The sequence below is a fragment of the Canis lupus genome, chromosome 7 (genome assembly GCF_003254725.2).
Source record: "Canis lupus dingo isolate Sandy chromosome 7, ASM325472v2, whole genome shotgun sequence".
NCBI classification, from domain to species: Eukaryota; Metazoa; Chordata; class Mammalia; order Carnivora; family Canidae; genus Canis; species Canis lupus.
The window spans coordinates 6,559,954-6,587,579 of NC_064249.1; the positions used below are offsets into that span (position 1 = coordinate 6,559,954).

The window sequence follows — 27,626 nt, forward strand, 5'->3', positions numbered from 1 at the left end:
CCATTAGGGTGGGCTATTATAGAAAACTGGAGGGGCGCCTGGGTGGCTCAGTTGATGAGGAGGCCGATTCTTGGTTTTGTCTCAGGTCATGATTTCAGGGTCCTGAGATCAAGCCCTGAGTCGGGCTCTGTGCTCAGCGGGTGAGTCTGCTTGAGAGTCTCTCCCTCTCTCTTTGCCCTTCCCCCTCCTCGTGCATGCACATGTGGGCACTCTCTCTCTCTCTCTCAGATTAATAAATAAATGAATAACACATTTTTCTTTAAAGAAAAATGGATGACAACAAGTATTGGAGAGGATGTGGTTACACAGGCACCCTTGTGCACTGCTGATGGGAATGTAAATTGGTGCAGCTGCTCTGGAAACCAGTGTGGTGGCTCCCCCCAAAAAGAAACAGAATTACCAGAGGATCCAGCAATTCCACTCCTAGGTATGTACCCAAGAGACCCGAAAGCAGGGACTTAGATATTTGAATACTTGTGTTCGTAGAAATATTATTTGCGGTACTGAAAAGTGGAAACAACCCAAATGCCTGTGGACAGAAAAATGGATAAACCACAAGTGGTCCCTACATTCAATGGAATATGACTCAGCCTTGAAAAGGAAGGAGATTCTAACACATGCTACGACTTAGTGAAGTAAACCAGATGCAGAAGAACAAATACGGTATGATCCTGCTGCACGAGGTCCCTAGTGTAGTCAGATTCAGAGACAGAAAGTAGCATGATGGGTGCTAGCAGCTGTTGGGTGGGGACGTGGGGGTTTTTGTTTAATGAGCCCAGAGTTTCCGCGGGGGAGGATGAGAAAGTTCTGGAGATGGGTAGTAGGGATGGTTGTACAACAACGTGAATGCACTTAACGCCCATGAACTAGAGGAAGGAAGAGTCCTTGGGTGTCGAGACGGTGAAGGTTAAAAAGGTAAATTTTATGTATATTTTAACACCCACACAGAGGACACCAAGAATGCCAAACCCAGCCTGGGGGTGCCCTTGATGCACCCCCTGCACCCCCAGCACCGGGAGAAGCCATTCCCCACCTTGCCCCGGCCCTATATTCCCTTTCATCCAGCAGAGGTCTTGTTTCTGATCCTGACGATTGCAGCAAAAGGAGAAATTCATTCCTCAATGAAATGTTTGCTCAGAGAGCCTGCTAGGTCCTCAGCCCGAGGAGATGCCAGGGATACCTGTTACCTCGAGGCTGTGGTTGCGTGGGAGATAGAAGAAAACATTCTCTACTCTCACATGCGTCCGTGGCCAAGGACACCAGCAAGTGGCGGCCTTCAGAGCCCTCCGCCTGTGGCAGGGGTGGGAAACAAGGCCTGGGGGAGGGGGCGAGGCAGGAGGCAGGTGGGAGCTCCCTGCCCTTCCTGCTGCTGCTGCTGCTGCTTGCACATGCTCCTGGGGCAGCTCCGCAGGACACAGGAGCTGGACTTCCATTTTGTGGGGGGAGGGAAGGGTCTTTGGGGTCTGAGAGCCTGGCCTGGGAGGCTGTGTCTGTGGGGAGACAGAGGCCCTGGAAGGGAGAGTCAGGGGGCCAACTTGGGGGTGAGTCAGGGCACAGGAAGGACTAGAGCAAGATGAGCAGGCCTGGGGCCTCACCCTGGGCATTCTTTTATTTTTTTAATTTTTAATTTTTTAAGAGTGAATCTTGAGCAGACTCCATGGTCAGCACAGAGCCCCATGTGGGGCTTGATCCCACGACCCTGAGATTACGACCTGAGCTGAAATCAAGAGTCAGATGCTCAACTGACTGAGCACTACCCCCCACCACCACCACTCCTTGCAGGCACCCTTAATAGGACTTCTCTGGTGCTAAAGGCAAAGGGAGGCCTGTGGGCAAACAGAGGATTAGGGTGGAAGGAATGACTATCGAGGTGAGTTGTCTGTAGGGAGGAGGTAATAAGGCTGATGAAGAAAGATGGGTCCAGGAAGCGAGGGAGCGCCTCCACTTACCTTCCTTGCACTCCAGGGCCACGCGGGACTCCAGGTTGTCCATCTGCATCTGAAGCCTCTTGAGAGTGAGGTCGTTTTCTCGAGACTTCCGCTTGTAGGCAATGAGGACGATGATGACGATGATGAGGAGGAGGCTGCCGCCCGCCGCGATGCTGACAATGGCTGGCAGGGTCAGCAAGCTGTCTGAGATGACACTCACCGAGCCAGGAGAGAACACCATCCCGCCCACGTGAACCTGTGCATTGCACACACACAGACGCTGTAGAGCCCTGGCATGCCATCGAATCCTTACGTTTCAGAAAGGGCATGAAAGACCACAACCACACAATACAGACTTGGATAAGAGACAACTTCCTGCTTTTTATCCCATTTCAATGCAGAACACGGTGACGAGGAGCTATGCAGGAGGTAGACGGACGGCCTTACTTTAGGACAGATCATGCATGCACAGCCAGGAGAGGAGGAAGTCGTGAAAGGAAGAGTTCACTCACCATGACCTTGTGCTGCCCCGTGAGGTTGGGAGGCTCACAGAGGAGCTGCGTCTCGGACACAGTGACAGCACACGGGGTCTCTCCAATCAACACCGTGTAGTTGAGTTTGGCACCTCCAGAGGCAGGAGGGCAGAGGTTTTTGCCCTGCAAATAACAGTAATCTTAATAGAAATAATGGACACATGCACACAGAAGTTAATTGCTTATTCCAAAAAAGATTAGGGTGGTGGGGGAAGGGCAGCCATGCAAAAACCAATAGATGGCTCCCCAAAAAGTTTTTGAGTTTTTTTTTTTTAGGATTTTATTTATTTATTCATAAGAGACACAAGAGAGAGGCAGAGACGTAGGCAGAAGGGGAAGCAGGCTCCCTACGGGGGACTTGATCCCAGGACCCCGGGATCATGCCCTGAGCTGAAGGCAGCCGTTCAACTGTTGAGCCATCCAGGCATCCCTCCCCAAGACGTTTTTGGAGAAAACATCAAACGGCCACAATTTAGAGAGCCAGAGGGGAAAATGCTAGGAGAGGAAGAAAGGGAGGACGAGATGGGGGAAGAAGACAGGAAGAGGAGACCAAATGGTGAACAAGTGAAAATCTGGAGGAGGGCACTTGGGATACAAACGAAAGTAACAAAACAGGCGGACGGATAATTCCAGGGAACCGTGACCTCCTGAAATGTGAGCGCAGGTTATGGTGGCCATGGCAGCGGTCAATAAAAGGGAATGTTTACTTCCAATGTGCTGCAGAACTTTGGAGTCCCAGAGCTCACAAGAACAAACAGAAATACTGTAAAGTGTTTCTTGAGAATCCCAAGTGCGAGATATATCACAGAGTGGGTCGATATCTATAAACAAGCTCCCTTTTCAGGGAGATGGCAGCTTTGTGAGTCCGCGTGCACAGGGGGGTGAACAAGAAGGGCCGGGGAGGGGGCTGTCACCATCACGGCGTGTGGCAGGCTGCACTCTGCACATCCTACCTTCAGAATGATGGGGGATCCTGGCTTTTGATCCAAGACTCCAGTGGGGCTGAGCAGTTCAAAGGTTGGGTTGGGGTAGTAGATGAACTTGGTGTCATTGTAAATGAGCAAAGACTGGACGTTGTTGAAGACGAATCCAAACTCATCTGGCCGTTCCACAGTGTCTAGGCCGGGCCGGTAGTCCGTGGTCAGAGAGGGTGCCAGGCAGGTCAGCGTGGTGGTGTTCACAACTTTGCACACCTAGGAGGCCCAGAGCATGGCATTTAAATGCAGACTAAGCATTGGGTAAGGTGGAGGGTGCGGGGGTAGGGGTGGTTGTGTCACCCTACCACCTCCCACCCTCTGCTGTGGGCTGTTAGCATTGGGTTACTTAGCTGTCTTCATTAGGGATCAGTCCCCTTGGCAAAAAGAGCTGTGAAATGGGGGGGGGGGGGGGGCTGCATTTAACATCATTCATTCATTCATTCATTCATTCACCAGCATTGTTTGAGCATCTATTCTGTGCCAGGGGCTGTGCTAGGAGCTGGGGCCATCTAGTGACATCGTCACGGTCTGCAGGGGGAGAAAAAGGACCACACGTGCTTTATAACGCAGTCTTGGCAGGGGCCCTGGAGTGCAGACGGGGCCTGCGTGTGAGGAATGCCCCAGTGGGCAAGGACCAGGTAGGGTAGGAGGACCTGCGTGTGTGTGAGTGTGCACGGCCGTGGCCTGAGGATGACTCAGGGACAGTGTCCCTTGGAAGAACTGAGTGTAATGTAATCTGAAGAACGAGTGGGACTGAGCTAGACAAGGAAAGGTGGGGTGTGGGGACAGGCCACAGGGGGACAGAACAGCAGCAGAGGCCTGGCCTGGGGATGACGGAGCACAGAACGTTTGCAGGCAAAGCAGGACAGGAGCAGTGTAAGGTGTGTGTGTGTGTGCGCGCGCGTGCATGTGTTCTGGAGCAGGGAACAGCATGAGATGAGCACTCCGCCAGCACGTAGTAGGTGTTCAGTTAATGTTTATTGAATACACTAATGAATAAAAAGAATCCTTCAGCTCTTTGAACTTTCTATTCAGGAGCTCTCTCTTTTGCAACGAGGTGCTCCCTTGCTCGGCACCACGGAGTTCAAGTCGTCCTCTCGGGCAGCCCGGGTGGCCCAGAGGTTTAGCGCCGCCTTTGGCCCAGGGTGCGATCCTGGAGACCCGGGATCGAGTCCCGCGTTGGGGTCCCTGCGTGGAGCCTGCTTCTCCCTCTGCCTGTGCCTGTGTCTCTGCTACTCTCTCTGTGTCTCCCATGAATAAGTCAATTAAAGAAAAAAAAAAAAAAAAGTCATCCTCTCTTTCTGGGTAGACCCCGTTGTCCCTACTGAAATCCTAGCTGAGCTGGCCCCTGCTTAGCACGAGTGGTGCCATGCCCTCCTCTGGTGGTTTAGTTCCAGGGCTGCCTAAGGCAGCGGCCAGGCTAGAGAAACCACGACGGGACCCCTGTATGGCTGGTGGACAAAACCTGGCCTCCCCCCCACTCCGCCTGGCTTGCACTCAGCAGGCCCCGCTTCGGGCTCCGGGTGTCCCAGCGACAGCCAAGGGCATCTGGGAGATCTCGGCTGCACAAGTACGTGCAGTCCTGGCAGGTCCACACGTGTTGTGAGTCTGGCCAACGCACACACACGCACACGGGCTTCATGTTCTGAAAACAAGACCTCGTGTGAAACTGCAGAAAAGCTGACAGTTGCGCAGAGATGATGTCAGAGCTCCAAGGATTAACCCCCACTTTCCAGAAGGAGTTGAAGCGTTTCGTCAGCAGAGCTCGCAGGGGGCTTCGGGTCCTGTTGGAGGTCCGGGCCCGCTCCTACCCTTTCCCCTCCGACTGCGGCAGCCCCTTGGGAAACGAACGTCCCCTCGGTGCTCCAGCTGGGGACGCTGGGGCAGGGGGGACAGGTGGGTACGCTCAGAGGGGCAGGGCTGAACCCGGGAGTCTCAGGGCCTGGGCAACTCGGGGCAGGGCCTCTTCACTCTGCTCCCCCACCTTCGTGCGCACTCCTGCCAGCGCCCTAGACTGGACTGTGAATAAGCAAACCACTCGGAAACAAGCAGCCTCTGTTTGCTTCCTGCCTGGTGCTGCCTCGGCACTTTGTTTGCCAAACATTCCTTGGGGTTTTGCGGCCTTTGCTTTGGCCCTTCTCACTAGTCCCCCCCACCCCCGGGGGCTGCTTCAAAACCCAGAAGCAAGAGGTAGCCCCCCTGGGCTGAGGATGGGCTGAGGATGAGCCGGGCCCCAAGCAGGCCTGCAGGGCAGGGCGCTGTTTTCCCACCGCTCCAGACAGGGAAGGCCCAGGGCAGAGTTTATGGTTGTGGAGCTGGGCTCGATGACAACCACTCGTCCAGGCGTCTCCTCCGGGCATGCCAGCCTGCACACCCCGGGCAGCTCACTGCTGAGACACCCCCACCCCCGGCTCTCAATGGCATGATGGGAGGGATGGGCACCGGGGGACTTGCTCGGGAAATTCCCATCCGGGGCCACTAGTGTACCCTGGTGAGGGGAGAGGACACATCAGGACCTTTCCAGATGGATGTCAGGTCCAAGGAAGGCCTTCCCAGACCAGTCTTCTCTCCAGATGGCTTCCCGGGCACTAAGGCTGCAGGCTTTGGAGGTTAACCTTGTCAGTCCCATACGTACTCTGTCCTACGTTAACCATGTCAAATACTTGCTGTATTTCTGATGCTGTGACATTTGGGGCCGTCCCCTCCCAGGGCCAGCCAGGGCCTAGAGACAGCAAACAACTTGCCTGTCTGCCAGGGCACACTGTTCTACTGCAAACCAATCAAACCAGAGCCCACACCCCCGACCACCTGCTTTTCCACGTTCTGAACAACTACCCACCATGTCTAATCAGACCAGGCCAAGTACCGGGCAGCTAGGGACAGCCCCTGAGCCCCAGAGCCCTCAGAAATGATTCTGACCGGGCAATCCTAAACCTGCTTACATTGCCTGGTGGGTTCCTTCCTGCAGAAGCCATAATAAAGGCTCTTGCCGCAGTGCCCTATTCTCCCTCTCCCCCCCCCTTCTACACCCACACTGATGCTTCCCACCTGCCCCGACCCCCGACCCCAGGGCATAGCAGACCCCCTTCCCTGCAGTCGTCTCCTATGCTGTTGGCCTTGACATACCTGAGTCATAACAGAACCTACGTTTTAAAACACGTACCTAATTTGTGTAGGGGTTTTGTCCCTCCCGAGGGTGAGCGCACTGTTCCCATTTCTACCCTCACCTTCCTTCCTCCCACTTAGGCCTTGGAGTTGGACAAGATGGTCTGTGAGCTACTGGGAACACGGGGCTCAGTCTGGAAGTGGAGGGAGACATAGGCTCTTTTATTCATGGATCAGACTCTCCACTTGGGATAAGGAGGCATGTGGTCTCTCAGCCCAAAGAGCTGCGACCATGGTGGCCACTGAAGGTGTGATACAGGTGTCCCCACATCTCTGCCATGAGGGAATGTCACAACCCAATCGCCAGCATCTCACGTGGTCTAGTCATGAAGAGTCTGGGTTTGGGGGATCCAGGTGACCCTACTACCAGCTAGCTACCTTCATAGTTCCGGGCAAGCCATTACTCCCTTCTGGCCTTCACTTCTTCAGCGAGACAATGAAGGGGGATGGACCAGAGGATCCCTGTAACCTTTCCAGATCTAGCCTTCAAACACCATGCATTTTGTGCCTTTCTGTGTTTCCTAAGGAAGCTTCTAGCATGCTGGGAACCTGTCAGGGAGAAGACGATAGATACAGTACCGTCTTTACCATCTCTATCACAGCCTACTCAATCCCCTGGGGTCAGAGCAGTAATAATAGCAATTATCTGACAAATAATGGCCATAATAGCATCTCCTGGACTATAATTATGAATACAATAATGTTTCAGAAAATATTGGCTAACAAGACTGAGATGGAGCCACTAGAACAAACCAAAAAAATGTATAATGACATCTCAGACGTTCCGCTTTTATGATCAGGAACTTCTCTAAAAATCACAAAAACCCGTAGAGGAAAAAAAAATTAAATTACATGGCTCTGCATAGCGGAGTAAAGGAAAACGTTCAACTGATCATCTTAGCAACGGGCGTGGAACTAGCCGCACGCAGCCACTGACGTCTGTCGGGTGCCAACCCCGTGCCCGCCGCGGGCGTGTTACCGCCCTGCGAGGAGAGTCTTATCATTCGCATTTACAGGCAGAGGAGAGAGGATCCCAGAGGATAAATGATGGGATCACGGTTGTATGACTAATAAACAGCAGTATCCCGCTTCCAATTCAGAAGCGTCTGGATCTGGAGGCCGAATTTCTTCACCCTTCCACTTTGCTTCTTATCGGACCTCAGAGTGACCATGGCACGGACCAGGAGCCCTCTCGTGCTGTGTCTCACGCTCAAGAGCCAGTACATTGATCAGCTCGTTCTATTGCCTTCCAAGGAGCAATGATTATACTGTGACTGTTAGCCTCACTGTAAGGTTCAGGCGTTTGGGGCCGTGACTCCAGGCTCAGGGTCTTGAGCTCACTTTCTTCTCCAGTAGGGTGATGCTCCTTCTAACACGGACCTCAGCTCATTGCAAATGCAGACACACAACTGTGGCTAGGGGGGTGGGGGTGGGGGGCCAGGTAGACCAGCGCGTACTCACGTTGACGGATTCCTTGCCATTAAACTTGACTCGGACCCTTGGCTCCTGAATGACGTCCAGGTTGAAGCCTGTGATGGTCAGCGGCGTGTGGCCACTGGGAACAAGCAGAGGATGGGTTAGGTGACAAGCTCTCTCAAACCCTTAACCGCCGCCACGCTTGGGTCCCTGCACAAGTCCCCCAGGGCCGAAGGGGTTATGTCAGGTGGCAGCTGGGCGCATCCTCCCCACCTCTGTCTCACCTGGCGATGCTCCACTCCGGCTCAATGCGCTGCACCCGGGGGTCATCTATGTACTCGAACTGCAGGTTGTTATCCACGCGGGCTCGGTCGACACTCACGGAAACCGGCACCGGGCCCAGTCCGTTCGATGACGGAGGGGAGACGCACACGATCTCATTCATTGACCGCCTGATGGGGGGACAGCGGGAGGCTGGTGAAGAAAGGCCTGGGCAACGAGGAGAGCTCTCTGGCTTGAGAGCGAATTTTCCTCGGTCTGAGGGTGTGGATGACCCAGAAGTGTTCTTTCCTACTCTACACAGTGGAGCAGATCCCTTATCAATGGATATAGGTCCCTCTTTCTATAGGAGACTCAACTCTGGTTGGAGGGAGGGAACAAATTAGAAAAAGGGGTTAGAGAATGTAGGGCAGAGGCAGGGCTTCATGGGCTCTGGGTGATCTTTTCTTTTCTGGATTTTTCTAGATTAGACTAGGGAGCCAGTGCTTAGGGTCTGGTCAGTCACTGAACAAATACTTCTTGAGCATCAACTATGTAGAGAAGAGAACACGCAGTCCTTGCCCTCGGGGAGTTTATAATCCGAGGAGGAGACAACGAGATACTACTGAGCATGTTGGGGTCTCACCCATGGGTTCTGTCAGAATTCTCTCAGGATTCTGCGGATCCCAAGGGCTTCATCAGTGTATCTGGCGAATAGAAGGCGTTTGGGTTTTTATGCCCAAGAGATGCCCTGGGGATGAGTCTGTGTGCTTGCTGATGACTGAGGCCATGTGGTCTCCATGTTTCTCAAGTCTCCATAATGGGGACCTCATCAATGCTCGGCCCCAATGATGACTGAAGAGTTTCTGGGACCTTCCTCATCAGCAGTTCTCATGGCCCTCATCCTAATTATTTTTAGAAGCATCTAGTCCCTTGATATGTTCACTAGTGGTATATATTGCTACAAACTGAGTAGTGCTGTATATTTCGCACGGGATGGGAATGGTGTTTGGGTCCAGGACGTGGCCCACACCGTGGAAGCCATGGCATGGGCACCTGTGTGAACACGCCCAGGAGCAGGTGTGCACACGCCTCACATGACCAGCCTCCTAGGGCTCCTCTGAACGCATCTTACCCATAGAACTCGCAGGTCTGGTTGCCCAGGTATACAGCCACACTGCTCCCAGCCCCGAGATAATGGCCCGTGATGGTCACCATGGTGCCTCCCGATTCTGGTCCTCGGATGGGGTTGAGTGACAGCACGGAAGGGTTCTTTGAAAAGAAGCAGGGAAGTGATCACAGCTCAGGTTTGGCCCAAAGTGACAGGCCCGAGGTTAGACATAAGGGCCAAAGGAGGGACTGAGTCTATGCTCGGGGTGTAGGTACTTTTCCTGCCCTTTCTAATCTCTTATCCCGGAGTTGAGACTGTTTCTAAGAAGAGGCTCTGGTATGTCCAGGGAAGGCAGAAGGACCACGTTTTAGAATTAATTAACTCCTTGGGGAATCTCACGCTCTTAATAACACTGATGGGAAGGCAAAGGTAGCACTGACTAATCTATCAATTAGTTTACAAATTGAGAGCAATTTGAAAATGCTTCTCTATCTGGAGCCTGTACTGATTTTTTTGGCACAAAATCGATAAGACTGAATAAAGCATCCTTGTCTAGATCGAGCCACCAAGGGGCTAAAGTCCTCCATTAGTGACCCATGCACAGGTCCTGCCCCCTCTGAAGCATGTGAGGGGGCACAGCAGGGGGCCTGGGGGCAGAGCCCTGTCAGTAAATGTCTGGCGTGGCTTCCCCAACCTTCATTAGGAGGTTGGCCCCATCAATGGCCAGGGCTTTCTAGTAAACTCACTAAGCTGTAAAATTAAATCTGAAGCTTCAAAGAAGTGTCATCTGGTCTCTAATGCATCGGGTGGCTGACCTAAATCAGAGACAACTGCTCCTGCCCGGAGGACAGAGGAGTGGAATGGAAAGTGCATTTTAACTGAGCAACTACACCTGCACGAATTCTAGTCCGCATCAGCCATTCACTATCCACGGCCCTGAAACAAGTTTCTGGATCATTCTGGGCTTTTGTTTGCTCCAACATTGAGACAAGGTGGGCTAAATTATCTCTAAAGCCCCCCCACCCCTGACCCCCAGCAGGGGCAGTCTACAGTTTTCTCTCCACCCAGACTTTCTGTGTTTGCAAGACCCTGTCTGTCCTGTGTCAGAGACGGGGTAGGTTGGCGGCAGGTAGGCTGCAGTCCTCTCCCATCTGAGAAAAAAAGACGAGTAGGATAAAAAAGCAGAGATGCCAAGATTGGAAGGTAGAGCCTGGAAAACCTAAAGCAAGCAGTAAATGCTTTGGAGAGAGTAAAATTTTGTGGTCTAATGATTTTTCAAAACTCGTAGCAAGGCTGGTTTGACCCCGTTGGCTGGTGTTAACACTTTTTAATGAACAACTCAACGTGGTGATACAGGTAAGCGTCAGAAGAGGGACTCCAGGGCCCCAGAAGTGTGCTATCGATTCAGTGGGAAGACAGCCCCAGCAGACTCCAGGGCCCCAGAAACACGCTATTGATTCGGTAGGAAGACAGCCCCAGCCTTAAAGAAAGCCTTTGTGATTCTATTACCTGCTGCCTGAGCGCCAAGAGATGTTTTCAGGTGTGAGAGTGTGCGTATATGTGCACACAACCACACCATCCCACAGAACAACTCACACGCATCCCCCCACTCCCGTGGGCCTGCCACAGACGCACGTCCCTGCAGGATTTGAAGTGACTTCTCTAAACTCCCACTTACAATATCCTTGGCAGAAAACAAAGCATGTGGATAAATTTAGACCTTTTTAATTAGGTCCCTCAGGCGATCTGTGCTCATTAGGCTGGAATGAGACTAAGATGTCACATTGGCGGGACTAGGGGCAGCCCCTCCCCACCCGGTGGGAAGGATCCACTTTCTTTTCTTTTAAGATTTTATTTACTTATTCATGAGAGACACAGAGTGAGAGAGGCAGAGACACAGGCAGAGAAGCAGGCTCCCTGCAGGGAGCCCCAGGTGGGACTCGATCCCTGGACTCCAGGATCACACCCTGGGCGAAGGCAGACGCTTTCTAAGAAAGGCCTGATGTGGCCTTATTTAGAACTCCGACCTGTGGCTCTCTGGGACTCTAGCAGCGTTGGTAGTCACACAGGGGTAGTCCCTAGCGGGCTCTGGGGCCTCCCCGGGGCGAAGTCTGGAACAGAAGTGTGGCCCTGCTGGGAGCTCACAGCCCTGCGCAGGACCCCCACACTCACCACAAAGGTGTACTGTTGATGCGACTTGGTCATGAACTCGGGCTTACACTCGCCAATGCACAGGCGCACGGGCCCGGAGGTGGTGCCCACGAGGGCATGGCCCATCTCACAGACGATCCTGAGGAGAGAGCAAAGCTTCCCGTGAGAGGCCGGGCTAGAGCTGGCATCCCCGCCTGCACTGCTCACCCCCGTCCCATTAAATGACTCATCACCCCCTTGCACACATGCCCTACCAAGTCTCAGCTTGCTCACCCGTCCGGCTGTGTGACCCTGGGTAAAGTGCTTTCCCTCTCTGGGCTTCAGCCTCTCATCCATACAGGGAGAGGATGAATGAGATCACCTCAAAAGCCTGCAGAGCCTTGGAACTCCATGCTGCCTAATTCTCTGAATAAACCCGTATCTGGAGTATTCCCATTGCCTAGTGCGGCACGTAGCCCTGGGTAGCTACCCGGTTGCTGTTGAATAAAGCCCAATGTCCAACAGAGAGACCTGGGAGCAGTGATTCAGTTAGTGCTCTTTCCTGCGTGACAAGACAAAATTGCAAGTCTCCCTAAAGGAGGGGGTGAGGGCCTGTTTGCCAAGCGGATTCAATTGTGGTTCGTTTCCCACAGGGAGTTTTAAAAAGGGAAGAGATAATCTGGTGAGATAGTGAGCGCCCCAGACAGGAGCTCCCAGCTCCCAGCCAACGGGAGCAGCGCAGTCCTGCGGCTGCAGGAGAAGGGGTGGGTGGTGGACGAGTTCATTAGGACGGCAGCTGACACCGGACTCCCACTTAATCAAGGTCTGAGTGCACCAAGCTGGTGGGCGAGGCGGTGAACCAGCCGTGGGGTTGGAAGTCACGTCTCACATTAAGACGCTGGGTAGCTGGAGGGAAGAGGGGGGTGCGGCCTTCTCTCTCCTCCAGTTCAGATCAATACCCCCGGTGATGACTCCCCTGGTGCCTGAGATCCGGTTACAACAAGCACATTTAGAGACTGGTTGCCTTGGCCACAGCAGCCTTCTCAGAAGGGTGGGAGAGACTGGAGAAATCGGGTTCTGGGGGGTTCCTCTTGCTAGGATTATAAGGCACGGGGCGGGAGGCGGGGCAAGAGCCCCACCAGGCTGGGCAAAGAAGCTCTGGACGGAAGAAAGGACTTTCCTTCTCCTCCCAACACCATGGGAGAGTTCAGAACAGTCCGGTGCCCCTGGCAGGTTTGCTTAGCGGGGCGTCGGGGAAACAGCCCCTGGTACACTAATCCCCAGCATTCCGCCGGCGCTGCGGGGAAGATCCGTGTTTAACCGGGCAGTGCTTATCTCCACAGCTTCTCTAGGAAGGAAGGTAACTAAACAGAGATTTCATTTCGATGTAATAAAACTCGCGCTAAACAAATACGCCGCATGCTCACACACACGGCGTGCCAGGGATCTCCACCTCCTTCATAACAGTTAATCCCAAATAAGTACTTTAACTCCCGGTGAATATTTACTTAACATGCAATAACTGTCTTATTACGTTTAGCATATTAGATTCGACAAGACAGTACTGAACGCACACGGAAGGAGACTCTCCCTTCCCTTCCTCTATGAATAAATAAATGAATTACGAACGCGGAGTAAAGGCGGTGGTGATGATCAATTAGTTTTTTTGCACGTAACTGTCTTCTTAAACCTCATTAGCAGAGCATTTGAGAAGCTTAATTTAAGGTACTGTGTGTGGTTATTTTCATGCTGCTACCTGCTTGGAGTAACAAGTCCCTCCCCCTGGGTCCTGGGCCCCAGCGCCTGTCCCCCGCTTGGGGTCCCTGCCCCCTTGCAAACCGTGCCTCTGTGCTCCCAAGGGACTGCAGGGGAGACTCTGTGATCTACTGCAGGGGAAGAGGAGGACAAATAAGAGGGGAGAAGCAGATCAATCTCTGTCCCTCTCGTCTAATCAGGGCTCTCTTGTCCCCCACCCCTCACCCCCATCCCAGGGCCAGAGTCATCCTCCAGAAGAAAGGAGGAGGAAATCATGGCAGGCTCGACTTGGCATCAGGGAGAGGAAATATGGGAACATGTGAGTCGGGGGCATACTTTTCCTTCCTTGGACTCAGGGGTCCGTCTAGGAGAGGACAAGGCCTAAAATGGGCTGTTCAGCTCTCTCTGGAGGGAGGTTAACAATGGCCCGAAGCCTTCGGGTGCACCGGCTTTTCTAGAACATTTTCTTGCTCGGGGCTCATGTCCCAGAAGATAAGCTTTACGTATCGAGGGCCTGGGAGAAGAGGGATGGGCGGGAGACGGGCACTCCCAAGTGTCCAAGGCTGAGTGCCCGTAGTGCTCTTTCCTGCGTGACAAGACAAAATTGCAAGTCTCCCTAAAGGAGGGGGTGAGGGCCTGTTTGCCAAACGGCGTGACGCAGGGGAGCAGGGACTGGGCTGCAGCGAGGCGCCAGAGATCGACGGTGTGCTCCCTTCCTTCACGGGCAATGGCACTGAGGCCCAGAGAGGCTGAGCGGCCCATCCGCAGCCGCAGTGGCAGAGCCATGGTTCAAGTCCAGCCCCGCCTGACTCCAACGCTGAGGGCTTTGACCATTCTACTCTATCGCTATAGAATTAATGGGTGCCTTCTCTGTCTTTTGGGGAAGGGGCAGGGTAGCGATGGCAGCAATGCCACGGTGCAGCTGAGGATGCTGGGGTGTGAGAGGATGTGGCGGGAGGTGGGGAAGTGCCAGCTGGGTTCCTAAGGTGCTGACATCTATCTATGCCCCCTACCTTCCTGGGTGTAGATGACCCCAGGCAGCGGCGTGTGCACCGCTTCCTCCTTCAAGCCTTACAAATTGGTGAAGTTCCTGTGGTTTGATTTCTGGGGCCCTCCTGCCTTCCCGGCCTCCTCCTGGTGTCTCTTGTGGCTCTAGGCTCCCTATAGATCATAAGGAGACGATAGCTGGGGATGCCTAAAACTTCTCCTTGCAAAATGAGGAAACTAATAATCATCCAGCTTCAACATTTGGAGGTTCAACTCCCTCCTGGTTGACAGGGAGCTTCTGGAGACACATTCGTGACGCCCACAGGCTTGCTGATGGGAGGAGTTGCAGTTCCATGGGGCACACAGTTTACTGCTCTGACATCCCAAGGATCATAGATGCAGTTGTCGAGATCACCTATGTCTACACTTCTTCATTCTCCACATGAGACGTCTGAGAATCTGGGACCAAAGTGATTTGCCCAAGGTCACCCAGCTCACCAGTAGCTGAGTTCCTGGCACCCAGTCCAGTGCCCTCACCCCCACAGTCTGGCAGAGATGGTGCCTTTCTCCCCATGAGCGTGCACCCCTGGGTGGGGGAGCACATGCCTCTAACATCCAGCCAGCCATGACGGGGTTCACAGGTGCAGCAGATGGGGGAGGCTGTGTTTGAGGACCTCGGCTGAGTCTTTCTCACACAGAGTCCCTGTCCCAGGAGAGGCTGAGCTTTGGCCTCTACCTATGTCTAATCACCCAGAAATCGTCCTGTGATGGAATCAGCTGGCCCTCCACAGACCGGTGGGGTGCTGATTGCAGGACTAAGTGGGGCCCTTTAACCAACATTAACCTAATTGCTGAGTGATGGATGGCGTGGCACCAGCATACGGTGAGCCATTACCGTGCCCGCTAATCCTGCCCGCACCCGGGACACGGCACTGGCCCGGTTAGCCAAATTCATCTTGCCCAGACATCTGTAACGATTGCGCCTGCTGCTCACTGCCTGGGATGGAGGCTATAATGAGGTTCACAAACTCCGAGACCTCGAGAGTGGTAATGAGCCTGGCACGGCTGGGAAGCAGGGCTGCACCAGCTGAGGTGCGGAGAGCGCTTGCTCCCTCTTTCCCCTCTTGTGCCCCAGAAGAAGGCGGTGGAGGTTTTCTAGGATGGGGGACCACCAGCCTCAGCAGGGACCCCCGGCGACCAGTCAGTCACCTTCCCCGGCTCCCCCCACATCCTCACTTCTGGTTTCTCTCGGCTCTTTCTCCCCCGTGGCCCTGGGGCCTTTGATTTCAAAGACAGACTATTCCCTCACATTCCCAGGCACACGGTGGTCTCCATTTCCCCATCTGACTGAATTTCCCCCCAAGCCGGTGCTGTAGGCCTTATGATCTCCACCAGGCTGGTGAAGGCCCGAGAGATCGGACAGTTTGCAAAGGCCCCGGAGCAGCCAGGACTTAGACCACCTACGAGTCCCAAAGCTCGTGAGGTCTCCACGTCCAGCTGCTCAAGACTGTACTCCTCAGCTCAGAGCCTCACCCATTGGTCCCCGAGACCCTGTCCTTTGGTCCTGCGGCATCTCACTAAGTAGGAGCCCTGGCCTGCGTCCAGAGGCCCAAGGCAGATCCTTGCAGCCACCGTGGATTCGGGGATGGCGGGACCGAGTGTCTAGTCCAGCTTGGCAGGGTGCTGATGGGAAGGGACTCCGCAGGCTGTCCTGCCTCCTGTCCCCGATGCCTTGATCTCCTCTTCTGGCTCAGAAGCACAGCTTCTGTCAATCCCCTACCCCCCATCTCTTTTCTGGAGACCCAGCCAGTCTTTCCTCCAAGAGTCAGTCCTTGCAGGGATATATGGTTGTCTGGAGGTTGGGTCTGGTTTGAAGGATCCGAACGGCCCCGTTGTGTTCCCACTGTGGGGGCGAGGGGACCTCATTGTGGTCCTCGGAGTCTGGGAATTCACTCCTCTGATTCTGAGCCTGCTCTGGGCCACACTGGAACCGCGGGCCCTGCCCCCAGTGGCCCCAGAGGCCACTCGCTGCTGGGTCACGGAATTTTCGGACGGCTCTTGTCCAGGAGCCTTGCCCCATTGCTCTCATGAGATGGAGAGATCTGGAGAAGTCAGGGGCCTCGGGTTCCCGCTCTGCTTGGCCACCTGTGCACTGGGTGAACTGCCCAAGTCCCTTCACTTCTCCAAGACTTCGGCTCTCTCCTGCTTTGCCAAGGGCGAGGGCAACACCTATCTCTCGGCGTCCTCCCCAATTACAAGCGAGACAACGCATGAGGACGTGCAAGTACTGACAGAAGATAAAGTGTTGTCATGTTTCTGGGTGTTACTCAAGGCTGACTCTGGGGAGGCCCAGGGGGAGGGGCCTGGACCCCGGGGGTGGGGCTATGGGAGAGAAGCCCCTCCCACCAGGCTGCTCTCCGGAGGGTTCTGGGCACCCCTGGCCCAGCTGTGTTTTCAGTAGAACTGGGTGACCTGACCCCACTTTACCTGACAAATCAAGCAGAATGATCTGGATACTCCCTTTGCTTTCTTCTGGGTGGTGGGGCGGAAAGCATCCCTCCTTCCACCCTTCTGCCCTCAGCTCTGTGCCCATCCCCTGCCCACCGCCTCCACAGCCGGCGCCACTGCCAAATGAATGCCCCAAATTGGAACATATGTCACTCCTGGAGCCCCGCTCGCCTGTCCGCCACTACACGCCTATTTTCTAATTTCCAGCTGACATTTCCCTTAGTGAAATAAATGAATTTGCTCCGGCGAAGGCCCTGCTCGGATTAAGCTGCTGTCAGAGCCCACGAGCCAAACAAATTGTTGCCCGCAGCCCACCGTGCGGGATGCATTCCAATGGGGGCTGGCAGGGGAGGGGCCCGGGGGACCGAGGAGGAGCCTGGGTTGGTTGGGAGCAAGGCTCAGGTGCCACTGGCCGGGCCAAGGCAGACAGAGGGGCAGTGTCGTGCCGGGAGCTCTGATGCCACAGGAACCAGGGGGTGGAGAATCACTCAGGATAGGAGCCTTCGGGAGAGGAGGTGGGAGGGGAAGGGGGCTCTGGGAAGGCTTCCCAGGCAGGGTCTATGGGATGGGAGGGAATCCTGGAGAAATCCCCAAGAAGGAAGAGGCAGCTTCCCCCCCTTTCAGCTGCAAGGGGGAAAAGTATGGGACAGAGCACCCCAGACTCACTGCTCTGCGATGATGTAATCCCCCGGCAGGGGGGTGCAGGGCACCCCAGCCACCTGCACGTGGTGGGCGATCTCAGAGAAGTCCAGGCCCAGGTTCACGCCATGGATGGTCACTCGAGTCCCTCCTTCAGGTGGTCCAGACACCGTCAGAATCTGCGGGAGGGAAATGGGATCACACACCTGCAAGGCCACAGAGGCAGGGGCAGCAGTGCCCTTGCCCCGCCCCGGGGGAGGCTGCACACCCAGAATCGGGGTGAATGGACCATGTTGCCTCCACTTGTCAGCTTGTCTGGGCTCCTGACATGGTATCCTTTCTACTACTTCCTCGGTTCTTGAGGTCATGAATTCATTCATGCGTTCATTTACTTAGAACATTATCAGGAAGTCCTAGACGTGAGGCAGAAAATCCTTGTTTGAGACGTGTCTCTAATTCCCCAGCTGCCTGATGGTGATCAAGTCACAGTCTCCCTAAACCCCAGTTCTTAGTTGTGAAGGGGGGATAATCATCTCTACCAACGTCGCTCTGAGCACCCGATAGGGCGTGTTTGGAAGCTTTTTGTAAACCAGAAAGGGCTTTGTAATTGTTATGTGCTATTATTGCCACTCCTGCCTGCTAGACACTGTAGGGGTTACAATGATGAATACGCAGGAAATCGGAAAATTTGCCCTCAAGGAACTTCTGGTCAAGGAGGAAGAGATAAAGGAAGCCATTAATAATGGTGATACGGGGCACACAGTGATAAGACGGATTTGGAGGAAAAGCTGTGGGAGCCCAGAGGAGTCCAAGATTAGCTACTGCTTCCGGGGTCTGATGAAAGATACAAAGTGTGTTTGACATTGTGATGCAAAAAAAAAAAAAAAAAAAAAAAAATTCCCATGACGCCTGCTAGAAGCATGGGGAAAAAAAAAAAAAAAACAGCAACTTTAGGATTTCCCAAATTTGGCTGATTTCTCATTTGCAAGGATCATTCAGTTAGTTCCCACTTCAGTCACCAAATGCTGTCTCATTTTGCTTTTGACCCAACAGGAAAAGGAATCAGGCTCTCCCAAGGTGTAAACATCTGTCTGGGATGAGATCAGGCTCGCGGAAAAATGCGGCTCTTTGGGAAGGAACGGATAGGGCCCAGGGGGTCAGTTCATCTGTTGTGGTCTATAGTGATCTGAAGTAGGAGGAAGTTAGAGGTGAACTCAATCCCTGGAAGCAGGTCGGGGTGTCTTAAACTAAGATTCTCATATGACGTATACATACTGTTATTTAAAAAGTCTGAGACTCTTTCCACTATTACCAAAAGAAAGGCAAGACCAACTGGGTGGGAGGGAGAGAGGGAAAGGTGGGTTGGTCAAGGCCAAGGCTCCACCAGAATCTCCCAAATAGAGCTGCAGCCTGGAACCTTCTGTCCTCAGGCCCCACTGGGAGCCTCCCTTTAACCCCATACGTGCTGGTGAAGCATCAAGTGGCCAGTGGAGTCAAGTGTGTCCCAGGGCAGAGATGACAGGTTAGTACAGGTGAAATGCTGTGGAAGGTTCTGGAAACTCTTCCCTCCTCCCTGTCCCCCAAAAGGACACTGTGCTCTTCCTGTGATGTGGGCACCATGAGTTGTGCAACCAACTTGGCCGTGAATGCCCAGGTGATGGGGGCACAGAGAAGAGATGACAGTGGGGAGGAGGAACAGGCCTCCCTCCCTGGCCGACTCCTGGGCTCTCAGCAAGTTGGCTGCACAGCCAGGACTTGAAGTCAGTCAGACCTCCTGACCCCCATCCTCTTCTGCAAGGCTCACACGGTGTGGGTTCCTTCCCTCCTTGACGGGCTAGGCCATGAACTCTGTCATCGGGGGAGCTCATTTCACCTAAGTCTCCTTGTCTGAGGCTCCGGTTCCCTTCTCTGGGAATAAAATACCCACCTTCTGAATAAAAATAAACAAGATTCATGAAACGAATCAAGGGAGGGATAGTGGAGGTGGTTCGGAGACTTCTCTGTGTGTTGGGCGTTGAGTGGGGGTGGGGGGGACACAGAACAATCTGGAGAGAAAGGCGCTGGCACGAGGAACCAATGGCCCAACGACTTTCCTGCCCCCCACCTTGGTCCCAGATTCTAAAAATAACCACTAGTGGATCTTGGCTGTTGCACTCTCCCCTGGAACTGGGGTCTCCCCAGCTCTGCGAGATGGACCCTTGCTAATGAGGAACAGGGCAGGCGATGCCTCCGCGCCCCTGCAGGAGACATCAGGCAGAAAGAATTTGCTTCGAGCAAATTTCTGTGCCCGGTTCTCCTTTGATCCACTTGGAGTGAGCTCCACTGGCCCCTCTCGCCCGTCCCCCAGCGCCCCTGGATGACAAGAACCCACCTACCAAAAAGAACTGACAAAACCGTGGCGCTTGCTTTGCTCTGCTTCCCCCACTTTTATTTTTAAAAATACATTCTTTTGCTCGCTGCAGTTAATTACAACCTTTCAGAAAAACTGTGAAACGAAATCTTTCTGGAATGCCTAAAAATATTTCCATCTTGCAGGTAGCGTGTGGGGATTGTACTGTGGATATTCAGCAGCGCTGGCAGGATCTGCGAGGCAGCTTCCTTCAGCTGGCAAGTCATCGCAGTGTCCCCTCCTGACATTTGAGGGTTGGGGTCCGAGACACGACCGTGGGCACCAGGAGGGGCCGCAGGGTCCATTTGCCAGCACAGAGCCGCTCAGAAGCATAAGCCAGCTTGCATGTTGCATAAGCCAACATATTGTTTACAGAAGAAAGACTTTTTTTTTTTTTTAATTGTTAGCAACTGTTAGAGTCTTGGCATGAAGGCACATGTCAAAGAGATAGCTAGTTTGGGGTGTAGAGACGCCAGCCTCATCACTTGTAAGCTAGCTAACAGCTGCTGGAATCCAAACCTGGAGAATCAGAGTCCTCACAGGTCATTGGAAAATGCCTTGGGGATGCTGGGTCCCTGGGGTCTTCCTTCCAACATACCCCATGCTCTGGGCTATGCCACCAGCACCTGGGGTAGGTGGCAAAGGAGTCTGGGATCAAGGAACTAAGCAACCCTCATTCCCTAGGGCCTACAAGGGACACTGCTTACATTTCCCTTGCTTAAAACAAAACTGATGTGTAAGAGTCAGGATTTCCCAAACATAGAGGTGGTGTGCATTTGATTTGCAAAAGGATCCCCCAGGTCTCCATTACCGATGACTTCTAAATCTGTATCGTTGGCTCAGACCTCTCTCCCGAGCTCCGTATCCATATATCCAATTGCTCCTGGACATCTCTATTTCCACATGTATGTCCCTCAGGCACCTCAAATTTCACCGTGTCTAAAAATGAACTCCTAATTTTTCCTCCTTCCACTCCCAACCTGATTATCCCCACAGATTCTCTTTCAAGGCTAATGGGATCACTGTGCACCCAGCCAGGAGTCTTGCAAGCACCTTCCACTGTTTCCCTTCCCTCCCCTACCATGTATAATAAATAACAGTCACCAGGCACCGTCAGATCTCACTCCCTGGCATCCTTTGAATCTGTGACCCACTCTGTGTTCCAGGGTCAGCGATAAGCACAGCCCCACCACGTCTCACCCGCACCAACCACAAGGGCCTCCATGTCCCAGCACCAGATCTCACTTCCTCCAGATCTAACTTCTTACCACTTGGTGACTTTCGTGAGCACACACGTGGCCGGGTTACTAGTCACTTGCTCGGCCATCCTTTAATGGCTCTGACCACTGTCAAGGCAAAGTCCCTAATTCCTGGTCTGGCACTTGTCCTTCAAGTTCTGATCTTGGTCGCTTGTTCAAGCCACATCCGCTACCTTACCCTATGTCCTCCACGTTCTATACCCGATGCCAGCGGCTCGTGCCCACACAATGCACTTTAAAAATCTCCGTGCCTCTGCATATCGTTTGCTCTCCCCCAGCTTAAAATCAGAGTGGGTCAAGGTGGAGGTCTGGGCTGAGGGTGCAAAGGACCAGCGAAAGGTATCCCGTCGGACACATCTGCCAACACCTGAGGGCTTCCACGTGACTCTGAGACTGAGTATAAGGGCCTTGAGGTCTGTGCAGGGGCTTGGGGTGGTAAACATCCAGGCCTCCGGCTTTCCTTATGTCTCCCAGGACCAAGTACTGGGGAGAAGCCACAGAGGGGAGGCTTGATGGAAAAGGACGTCCTCTCCAGAGAGAAAGTGAACGGGATCTTTTAGGAAAGCACTTCAGACCAGTTAGCCGTGGGGTCCCAAGTCCATGCTGGAGATGGTCCACAAGGCTGTCTCTTAAAAGCAGTGTTAGATTGCAGGGTGCTCAGTGTAGCATCTGCAAAGCTTGGTTCTCTTGGGAGAATGACACAGGTCTATAATGAGGCAAGTTGGTGGAGTTTGCAGAACGACAAGGAAGTTTCAGATCAGAGGGAAACTGTGGGGCTCCAGGGCAGGAGAGAGGTGAGGCTGAAAAGGCAGGACGGGAGTTGTCTTAAGACCTTCACCGCTGACCGAGGGGAACCACGGCAGGGCTGGGATGGTGGCCAGATCCACATGGTCCTGGCTTCCAGTTTCAGAAGGCCTTTGCTGCTGGCTAGTCTGGGAGAGAGAAGACAGCCCACCTGACACTCGGGTAGCATCTGCAGCAGGAAGAGCGTAAGACAAACCTGAATTCGTGTTTTAGCTCTGACACTTAGGAACTATGCGACCTTTAATCTCAGGGTCCTTCTCCGAAAACAGATAACAATACTTCCCTCACGGGGATGTTCTGAAGGTTAAGGAAAACAACACCTGGAAAGTCCCTGTATGACGGTGGTTTGGAGAACAGGTCTTGACAATTGGCAATTTCCTCTCTGGTGTTCCCCCTGCACCTGTGCCTTCCCAGATCATAAAAATGTGGGACGATGGTGTCGGGAGGCAGTTTACAGATGCTTGGGGATCTTTCTGTTTCTCTGGAAGGAGGACACAGGGACCAGGGAACTTAGCTGCTGGCGTGACAGGGGGTAGACAGAGCTGCCCAAGGGCTGACTGGAGAAAGCTTGAGAGGCGTCCCCCAGCCTGAGCCGGTCCATGCTGCCGAGGACAGGGCCTTGGCTTGGGTGGATTCTGGGCCCTGCGCGGAAGCATACCCTAAGCCAGACATCACCCTTTCACCCAGAATAAATTTGGGAGGACACTGGCCCTGTCTAAAATGGTCTTCATTCTTTCCTCCTTCCCTTCTAGCCATTTCCTTTTCCCCTGGCGATCAGCCATTCTGGGGTAGGCACAGCACTGCACAATGAACTCAATGAATGCTTCCAGGAAAGTAATTCTGAATGAGACACCCACACAAACAAATGGCTTGACAGTTTGGGATGTGTATGAGTGTGTGTGAGTGTGCGTAGTGAGGGTGCGGAGAGAGGGGGAGGGGAGCTGGAAACTTGGGAGATTCGCTGGGATCCTTAGATACTGATCATTTCAGCTCCGTGCTTGTCAACATGTTTTCTATCGCAGACCCGAAATCCATCTGATGTCTCCTCTGTGGACCTCAGAGGTAAGGGATGAGGTAGAGAAGCGCCCAGAAGCAGCTGCTGTTGCTAAGTGCGGGGCAGGGTGGGGGGGACAGGGCAGGGGGTTTTAGCTCTCCCGTGTTCTGTGCGCCCATCTCCCCAGCACTCTGGTCCAGCTCTGTCCTGGACTCTGTGCTCCCGCGGAGAGCTAAGGGTCCCCAGGCTATAGGGCCTAAAGGCGACGTGCATCTGACATGCTGCTCCCCTCCGCTGCCGATGGCCACGCATGTCCACTGATAAAGGCCTACCTCTCCCGCAAGGCTCTGCTGAAATCTGCCTTCCCGGGGAGGCTTTCTCTGATCCCCTCGAGCAGACTTCCAGCACCTTCTCCTCTGCAACCACAGCCCTTTGTGAATGGCCCCGAGGACGTAATGGCCATGCTGGGTTGCAAACTGCTTCTTTTCTCAATAAGATAATAACTATCTTGGGACAGAGGCGATCTCACTTTTGCTTAGCAACCTGATACTTAGCATACTGCCTGGAACACAGCACCCTCCGATGATACGTAACCCAGTTCTCCGTTACTGGGAAGTGGTTGGTCCCAACCAGGCTGTAGAACAAACTGGGTTCCGTCATGCCAGGTGGAAGGAGGCGGGGGGGTCTAAGGGCTGCTCGGGAGTGACGTAGTATCGTAACACCCGGATCTCCAGAACTTCTTCCTGCAAACTCTCTTCCTTTAATGTAAGCCAATTTCTGGCGTGATTGCTCATGGAACGGACAACAGAACGGCTGTCCCCTCGTCAGACATCTTTCAGATGCTGAAGACCCAGATGGAGCCACGGCAGGCCTGTGCTTCTGCAATTCTGTTAGCCTTTTCTTGGAAGAGCTTGTTTTCTTAAACCCTTTGATCGTTTCAGATGCTTTTCTCTGGACCCTTGGACTTCCAGGCATCCTCTGAGAGGGTAATGACCCAAAGTAGGCTTGTGGCTGGTCTGACATGCAGTAAGGAGCGCCTGTGCAGATGACTTCCCTCCACTTGTCACACACACCATTAACCACGCCAGTCCTCGGCAAGTCCCAGAGGGAGGGTAAACTCTAGGTCTCTTTCCCAGGTCCCTTTTTCTTTTCTGTTTTCCTCCCTGGGGTCCCTTCCCCTATTTTAGGTTCCTCTTAGCTTGCCAGCCTCTTCTCTGGAAAGAAACCTTTATTTGCATCTTAATGGGAGCTTAAGCTGTGTTATGAGCTTGCCTTAAGAGTATTGGCTTTTTGGCTGATTATAGAATGAAATGTCTGTCCATACGCAGCATTCAGAAGGAGAATGTGGGAAATGTGCTAGGGCAGAGGCTTCAGTCCAGCTGCCCAACACCTGGCCCCAGGTATATAGGTGGCTAATCCACATCTGGCTGCATATTTTTTATCAGCTCATCCTATGCCAGGATGAGCAGGCTTGTGGGATGAGGTTGGCCTGTGCTGACAGTAGGGCACTAACTAGTCTCCTGCTGGGCCGTCTCGAAGTCTCCCACAGCCTCTTGTTGGGAAGCCACTTCCCCACCTACTCGGACCCCACCTGCCTGCCACTGGGCCCAACCGAGCCCTGCAGAGCGCCTGAGCACCCCAGCCAAATCTGGGCTCCTGCCAGACTGTGTCATGTTTGTTTTCCACCGTGGGTGCCGTGACCTGGAAAGCAGCCGCCGTGATGCTACACTCGCCCTGATTCTTGCAGCCACTAATTGAACAGTTCGGAGGGAACTGTGCCACGAAGCCGCCCAAGGGCGGGAGCAGATGCAGCCGATTAATTACAGCTGGGGAGCTCGGAAGGGCCGCACCAGGGAGCGGAGCACGAGGCGCCCCAGTCCCAGGGGCTCGGCAGCCTGGGGAGTGCCGCCCGGGCCACCCCTGGGACTTGGGTGCAGCCTTGGAGGGTGGCACTGGGGGCTCCTGCAGGGTAGGGGCTCGCGGGGTCGGAGGAAGGCTGCTTCTGGGTGGGGGCCTCACAAGGCCGGGCTTCCATCCTAGCGAAGCTGGCTTCCTTGGGTTGCCTCTCCCACCTGTTAGACACGGTGGGAGCCAAGACAGACACTGGACACTGGCTCCTGGTCATTGGAAGTGCTGATAACGCTGGCTACTATCGTTTATTACACCTGCTTTATCATCGCATCTTCTAATATCATTTCATTTATTAAGTACTTATCATGAACCAGGAATTGTGCCAAGGGCTTTACATATTTTATCCTATGTAGGGTTCCACAGACACTGTGAAGGAAGTCCTATTATAATTTCCTTATAACAGATGGGGAATAGTACCCAGAGAGGTGAAGTGATTGGCCCAAGGTTAGTGGTCAAGCTCACCTGTGCTTCTAGCCTCCAACAGCACTGCCTGAGTGGACCACCCTCTTGTCCCGGGAGAGAGCCCTCAGGTATGAGAGTCATCAGGCATGAGAATTCAGGCCCTATGCTACTTGTGGGTTCCCCTCTGTTGAGGTCCCCAGCCCCTCTCCCTTGGTGAAGGCCAGAACGAGCTACTTTCCCAGAAGCTGTGCAGTTGGCTTTGCTGATGACCCCCATGTCTCCGAACTTCTCAACTCCCTCACCTTCCTCTCTGTCCCCATTCCCATGCAAATGTGCACCGGCCACCCTTGGCCTCCCCCCTGCCCCTGCCCCGGTCATCTCTCCCTGTGCCTGTCCAGTCTCTCTGTGTGATGCCAGGAGTGGGGACTGCTGGCTTTCTTTCCATCCTGGCAGTGGACTGGATGAGAGCTCCGTGCTGGCAGGTTTCCCGCCTCCAGCCCTGTGGACTGAGAGTTCTGTGGACTGAGCCCAGGCGAGAGCTGAAGGACAGTGTACAGGTCATATGTGGGGGCTCTAGAGTTAAGCAGCTGCGGGGTAGCTCTTGGTTCTAAAACTTACTAGCAGCGTGCTTTTGATAAAGTGCCTTGGTTTCCTCATCGGTAAAACGGGGCTAATGATAACAGAAGCCCCTCCCTCATACAAGTTGTTATAAGGCTTATATGACATAGGGTGCTGAGTGTGCTGCTGGGGGCCAGGTGAGCCTTCAGTGAAAGTTAGCTATCCTTTTTCTTATTACGATTTGATGATGAAGAAGTCTGAGCAGAAGCCAGGCTAGCTGAAATCCAGAGAAGTGGCTGCTGTGGAGATGGCCCAGCATGGCTGCTTTTCTGACGGGCCTGTCTGGCTCTTCCCTTGTCTCCAACAGGCTGTCAGCACCCTAGACTGGGCTTTTAAGAGGAGACGAGAGAGGATGACATCAGAGCTTTCCAGAGCAGCCGAGGGAGGGGGTCCCAGAGAAGATGCTCCAGGATGGATACCCCCCAACTGATGGACATGCTTTGTAATAAAAGCTCCTGTGTCTGAGGCTGGGATCGAGAGGGTTCTTCCCCAAGTGGCCCCCCAAATCAGGACAAGCCAGGGAGGACAAGTTGTCAGTATATAGACAGCTAATCTCACTAATCCACTTGCTCCTTTCCTGGTGCTTAGAGTTTTCCTGACTTTAGAGGGCAGTGGTGCCAACTTTGCGCCTGCAAATTTTGATGCCAACCTGGCACTTGGCCCCAGAGACACCTGGATGTTGGATTCAAGATGGCAAATTGTCACATTCTTTTCCAATGTGAGTGTATGCGTGTGTGTGGGCACGTGTGTGCATGAGAATGTGCACACTCTTCATGGTAGGCTAGAGCCCAGCTGACGAGCTCTGCAGGAATCTCTGGCCTTGTGGCTCCAGCTCTCCTACCCGGCAAGAATCCTTGCTGGCTCTGTCTTAGCTGATAGTACATTCAAAACCTAATTGTTATCTCAGCAGAGTAACTCCATTATTCATCCTGACACCATCCCCCGTTAGCTGTTTGTTGCAGTGATGTTATATTAATGAGGCCTGCAAATAAATGAACGGGAGATCAGAGTGCTGACTTGTTTCTCAGGAAAGCTGGCTGACATATTTATTTATTTGTTGGGAACTTTGCAGCGAGTCTTTCTGGCCCTGGGCAGGTGGCTTTTGGCCTTTCCTGCAGAGATTTGCTGCAGCCTTACAGATAAATACTTGTAAATGTCCAGCTCCCCAAACAATTTCACAAATGCGTTCACAACTGAGAGAATCCAAGGGGAAAAAAAAAACCACTTTAAATTATTTGGGCAGATGGAGAGCAGAAGGAAGGCAAGAGCAACGGATCATCTCAAACAAATATTGTATCAACTATTATTTTTGCTTGGTTTTAGAGAGCAATGCACATGGTTTTCTACATTTGGTTTTCTTTCCCAGTTACACATACTTAAGATAGTGTTAAAGAGAATTTATGTTCCCTGAGCATAAACTAGTGAGGGATGGGGCAAGACAGTGACGTTGGAGAATTCACAAAGTAAAATCTACAATGTGGTCAATGAAGAGACAACTGCAAAACCAGCACCCCTACGGGCTAGCATCGGTGTGGCCTCACTGGGCAACATGGCAGGTGAGTTCAGAGACACACAGGAATATTCTTTGGTGCCCAAATGGTGATGGGTTCCTGGTCCATCCCTGAGGACCCCAAGACCCAAGACTGGAGATTTGCTCCTTGCATTTTAAGCCTGCTTTGCTTATTCTTTATCCTGATCTCTCTCATCCCCTGCAGGTATGAGCTACGTTGGCCCCATCCTCTGGGCTCTCATTAAGCTCAGATGCTTGAAAAGAAAGAACTACCAGGCTTGGTCATTTCCAACTTTCACCTCAACCCCATCACCCCACTGACAGACACAACC

General features: G+C 53.3%; 1 protein-coding gene across 1 annotated transcript in view; it reads right to left on the reverse strand.

The window, feature by feature from the left end:
• Window positions 1-27,626, reverse strand: part of PLXNA2 (plexin A2) — a 206,089-nt gene that overhangs the window by 16,284 nt on the left and 162,179 nt on the right. The window contains exons 13-20 of the mRNA XM_025429788.3: window positions 17,435-17,586; window positions 11,561-11,678; window positions 9,413-9,549; window positions 8,304-8,471; window positions 8,065-8,158; window positions 3,415-3,654; window positions 2,441-2,584; window positions 1,950-2,184 (exon numbers count right to left, since the gene is read on the reverse strand). Coding sequence (XP_025285573.1) covers window positions 1,950-2,184; window positions 2,441-2,584; window positions 3,415-3,654; window positions 8,065-8,158; window positions 8,304-8,471; window positions 9,413-9,549; window positions 11,561-11,678; window positions 17,435-17,586 — 1,288 coding nt within the window. The remainder of the gene's footprint in view (window positions 1-1,949; window positions 2,185-2,440; window positions 2,585-3,414; window positions 3,655-8,064; window positions 8,159-8,303; window positions 8,472-9,412; window positions 9,550-11,560; window positions 11,679-17,434; window positions 17,587-27,626) is intronic.